The 5,000-nt window shown below is 38.7% G+C and overlaps 1 protein-coding gene across 1 annotated transcript in view; it reads right to left on the bottom strand.

Moving 5' to 3' along the window:
* Nucleotides 1-703: 703 nt before the first annotated feature.
* Nucleotides 704-5,000, bottom strand: part of LOC138865961 (uncharacterized) — a 20,752-nt gene continuing 16,455 nt past the window's right edge. The window contains exons 5-7 of the mRNA XM_070137451.1: nt 1,191-1,257; nt 874-1,002; nt 704-771 (exon numbers count right to left, since the gene is read on the bottom strand). Coding sequence (XP_069993552.1) covers nt 704-771; nt 874-1,002; nt 1,191-1,257 — 264 coding nt within the window. The remainder of the gene's footprint in view (nt 772-873; nt 1,003-1,190; nt 1,258-5,000) is intronic.

Raw genomic sequence — 5,000 nt, 5'->3', positions numbered from 1 at the left:
TACAGAGCCATAATAACGGGTCAGACAAGCCACCAACCGCTCAACCTCTCAATTAGAGGCAATCGGACCAGTGCTCGAATTCACTGTGCAAACAAGTAGCAATAGTCTGCCAACTGGATTGAGGACAAAGAATGCCTATAACCAGGCTGACTTGCTCTTATCAGTGGAATGGAAGTCGAGGCTGATAACTCGACTGTTCTTTTCTCTCTGAAGGTACTAAGAAAAACATACGAAAGCAATTCAAATGTAGTGACGAGCTCTGTCGGGATTTCCTACACCTCCATCTTCTGTCTAGAGCTGGCAGGTGACCTTGCATTCCTGAAACTCATCAACAAGGCCTGGGAAACTTCCTCTAGCCCAGAACTGATAGAGGGCTGACATTATTCCCATCACAAATCCAAAGGAGCCATGGAGGTACCACCTGTCACTCTCCTTAGCTGTCTGGGCAAGACGGCTGAGAGGATGGTACTAAATCGGCTCTAATGGAAACTGGATTCCTAAACATGAACACCTTCATAGGTTCAAACGGGGCAGAGCACAGTTCACAGCATAGCCACGCCCTTAAGTATAAACAGCACTGTCACCTCTGTGGTAGCATTCCCAGATCAGGAGACCCTGGTCTAGAAGGGAATCATACGAGAGCTCTTGACCTGGATATGGAATGCTACAGTGTGGACTCCTCAGTCCAGCCCTTTTCAACACCCTAATGCCCTACATCCTCAACATCATTTCCTATGCAGAAGATCTTGCAATCATCTCCATTGGCCGAAACTGCCAAAGTAGAGCCTAACACTGTCTGGATCTTGTGTGTGACATGTGTTGTAGGACAGGACTAATGATTTCGGTATCCTAATCAAAGGTCATAGCTCTGACACTTAATGCTTATGGTATAATTCTGAGTGCCCAGGGAATGGATCCAGAGTGGGTCTTCCAATACCTTGGGGTATGGCTCCACAAGGCGATCCAGTGCCTGGTTTACTGAACTAAGGCAAGACTGTCTGTCTGGAGAGCAATGACGGGGAGACACAGAAGAGCAGGACACAAAGTACTACGAATATTCTATGCTGCCTATCCCATTCTATGCCGCCTGTCCCATTGTGGAGTATGCTTCTGTCACCCTGATTGTTACCAAACCAAGAGTAAAATTGTAGACAGACTAAAATGAAGCTACCAGGATCATTTTGGGGTACCCTTAGGTGGACAAAGGCCCTTAACCTCCTCATGGAAGCAAATCTGCTCCTGGACTCCCGAAACGATCTAATGGCAACACAGTTCTATTCCAAGGTTAACCAGGCACCCCGAAACACATACATGAAGCAAATAATGCTCAGATGTTTAGAACAAGATTACGAGATCTTTCCAAACAACTAGCTGTCACATACAGCTAGGGTGCTATCAGTTCAAACAGCATCTACATGGTATATAATCATGCTGGCTTTCATATATCATTATTCATTGTTATCGCATATTTTCCAGTCGCCTTGAGGAATCATCCTGTGAACGCCACTTGGGTTCTTTCAAGTGTCTGTCAAAATATAATGGCTAACATTTAACTATTAAACCATGATAAGAACTTTTAGGCAACTCACGCCAAACACTTATTGCAATGCTTACTTATGTTTGGAGTTTTATAATCTTCACACAATATCTTAGTTGTTTTACAGGAAAAACAAGAAAAGAAAATCGTAGTCCAGACTGTAGGATTTCTTTTTGTTTTGTTTTGTTTTTTTGCATAGCCAGTGCATCTTAAGAAACATTAAATCATGAAAAAACAATATCGAAATCAATGCAGTGATCAGTATCTTTGATCAAAGTAGACTCAAGGGTGTAAATATTTTTGTGTGGCGATAATATGAGTGGGTGAGTGCCTAGCTGTGTTATACGTAAATCTGCCTCGGGAGATTTTTTAGTTTCAGAAAAAATAATAGATTCTGCAGTTTTAGCACCTTTGCAGTGTAAACACGGGCTCGATGCTCCACTTTTCTTTCGATTTATATCAGAGCAATCATGATATCCCTCTAACGCATCGTGAGGCGGGTATAGTTTTCATATGGTTCATTCATTTTCATTGACTAATAAATAATTTTTGACTTGTCATAATTCATTTCTTTAGTGCTATTTGTTTATCACCCTTTGTATATTTTAGTTAGTTTTGCATATTTTCATGTTATCATTTATTGAACTTCATAACTGTTTTTTTTTTTTTTTTTTTTTTTTTTTTTTTTTTTTTTTTTTTTTTTTAGATGACATTGGAATATTGATGGAAGATCAGAAGTGCACGTGATCATCGAACTACCTTTCATTGTATATGATAGAAAGACATCTTATGATATAAAGTTTTCTTGTACACCTTTGACGCACAAATGTAAAATTTTGAAATACATAACGACACGTTTTTTCCCTTTTGATCGGAAATTATACCTCATTTCTCTGCCTTCGCAATCCCTCGCGTGAACTGTCGCGATGCGTTTGTGTCAAATCCGGCTCTCGGCTTCCCGACTCGTTTTCCCTTCTCTTGACCCAACTCCGAGGGTTTGTTCACACTATAGTTATAATGATGCCTTCTTATCATATTCAATTAATTAACCGTTCAAGGTTCTACATTGCTCGCGTCTTAATTCATCTCTCCTCCTCCTCCTCCTCCTCTCTCTCTCTCTCTCTCTCTCTCTCTCTCTCTCTCTCTCTCTCTCTCTCTCTCTCTGTTTTATGGTCTTTCTTGACTGACAATCTCTCTCTCTCTCTCTCAAGCTTTCTTTATCTGTTTCTCTTTCTGTTTTATTGTCTTTCTTGACTGACAATCTCCCCCCCCCCTCTCTCTCTACTCTGAGTCTTTCTCTCTCTCTGTTTCCTATTGTTTTTTTTTTCTCTGACAGTCTCTCTCTCTCTCTCTCAAGCTATCTTTATCTGTGTCTGTCTTTCTCTGTTTTCTTGTCTTTCTTGACTGACAATCTCTCTCTATATATATACTCTGAGTCTCTCTCTATATATATACACTGAGTCTTTCTCTCTCTCCCCCCCCCCCTCTCTCTCTCTCTGTTTCCTATTGTCTTCTTTACTCTGACAGTCTCTCTCTCTCTCTCTCTCTCTCTCTCTCTCTCTCTCTCTCTCTCTCTCTCTCTCTCTCTCTCTCTCTCTCTCTCTCTCTCTCTCTCTCTTTCTAATCTGGGCATCTCCACCTCTGCATACCAATGTCCTTTTTCGTTAGCCGACTCCCCTCCAGCCCAGTCAACGTGAACCGACTTTCCGTTGCCTACTTCCTCCGTCCTCTTCTTACTTGCTAATTAGTGCTAATCAACCTCAAATCGTGAAAGGTCCCTTCCAATCCTCACGCACTGATTTCCATTGTCTTATGGTTGCTATTTAGCTCATAATTCATATGTTCACACTTATCAAGGAAATTAGAAATTAGTTATCCTCAAATGTTTAATTTGCTGAAATCCATACACTTGCTCGGTTCATATTTATATGACTTTTGCCATGTATTTGTAACGAACGTAGGCTCAAGTAAGGGCCCTGGCTTCTGGTGGTTCGCTGCAGTGCCTTTATCTCTTCTCGCCGTATCTTTTTCTCCACCGATTCTTTAACTAAGTAAGCGTCTCTCACATTCCCCTGAATACTTTATCTCGCCGGCAACTGTTCCTGGAGGGTAAGAAACTCATGCCATTACTTTTATTTGTGATTTCAAATCATTGGTGATGGTAATGATGATGATGAGGATAATGATAATGATGATAGTAATCATGATGGTGATCATAATGATAATAGTAATAAAGATAATGATAATGTTAATAATCTTAATGATAATAACAATAAGGATAATGATAAAGATATTGATAATGAAAGCGATGTTAATGATAATTTTAACCATAATGATAATGATAATAATAATAAAAGTAATAATGATAATGATAATAATAAAAGTAATAATGATAATGATAATAATAAAAGTAATAATGATAATGATAATAATAATAAAAGCAATAATGATAATGATAATAATAATAAAGATAATAATGGTAATGATAATAATTATAAAAGTAATAATGATAATGATAATAATAAAAGTAATAATGATGATGACGATGATAAAGATAATGATAATGGTAATGATAATAACAACAACAATAAGAATAATAAAATAATAATAATGATGATAATGATGATAAGAATAAGAATAAGAATAATGACATAATGCCCGATGGAAGCGCATGAAAAGAGATTGCGATAATATTGACGCCGAAGGTCTGTCGCATTGCAATCCCACTCGGGCCTCGAGCGACCTCGTCCCCCGGAGGGCGAGGCGACAGTCCATTGTGAGAGGCTTTGATGTCAGATTTTATTGAAGGTTAAGGTGGAATTAATTGAAAGGGGATAAGGAAGAAGAAGAAGAAGAAGAAGGAAAGAAGACGGAGATAAAGATAAAGATGATGATAAAGATAGAGATGAAGATGGAGATAGAGATGAAGATGAAGATGATAAAAATGAAGATTAAAATTACGATGAAGTTGAAGACTATCAATAAGAACAGCAATACATGATAGAAAAACCTACAATGCAAACAAGAATTATTGAAAAAAGTGAGACAGTTTCAAAACAGTTTCGGAATCGACCTCGATTCCATCTTCAGACCCGAAGATGGAATCGAGGACGATTTCAAAATTGTTGTCTCACTTTCTTCAATAAATCTTGTTTGCATTGTGGGTTCTTGTACCATAGTATCAACACGGTAGAGTGTTTTTCCATTCAGCATTGCATGAACAAGAATAAAGAAGAAAAAAAAGTTGCAAAACAAACCTATCAGCGAAATTAGTGGAGCTCTTATATTCTCTTCTCCTCTTTGTCTTTAAAACATTTCCCTCTTTCTTCCCTCTCCTCGACTTCACAAAACGTAGTAAACCCACCGGCACGAATAACCCGCCTCCTCTTCCTCTTTTCCTCCTCCTCCTCCTCTTTTCGAAACTCCGAACTTTACCCATCTTGCCAATCTTTTTCTCCTCCTC

The sequence above is a fragment of the Penaeus vannamei genome, chromosome 23 (genome assembly GCF_042767895.1).
Source record: "Penaeus vannamei isolate JL-2024 chromosome 23, ASM4276789v1, whole genome shotgun sequence".
Taxonomy (NCBI): domain Eukaryota; kingdom Metazoa; phylum Arthropoda; class Malacostraca; order Decapoda; family Penaeidae; genus Penaeus; species Penaeus vannamei.
This window is presented reverse-complemented; position numbering and strand designations above follow the sequence as displayed.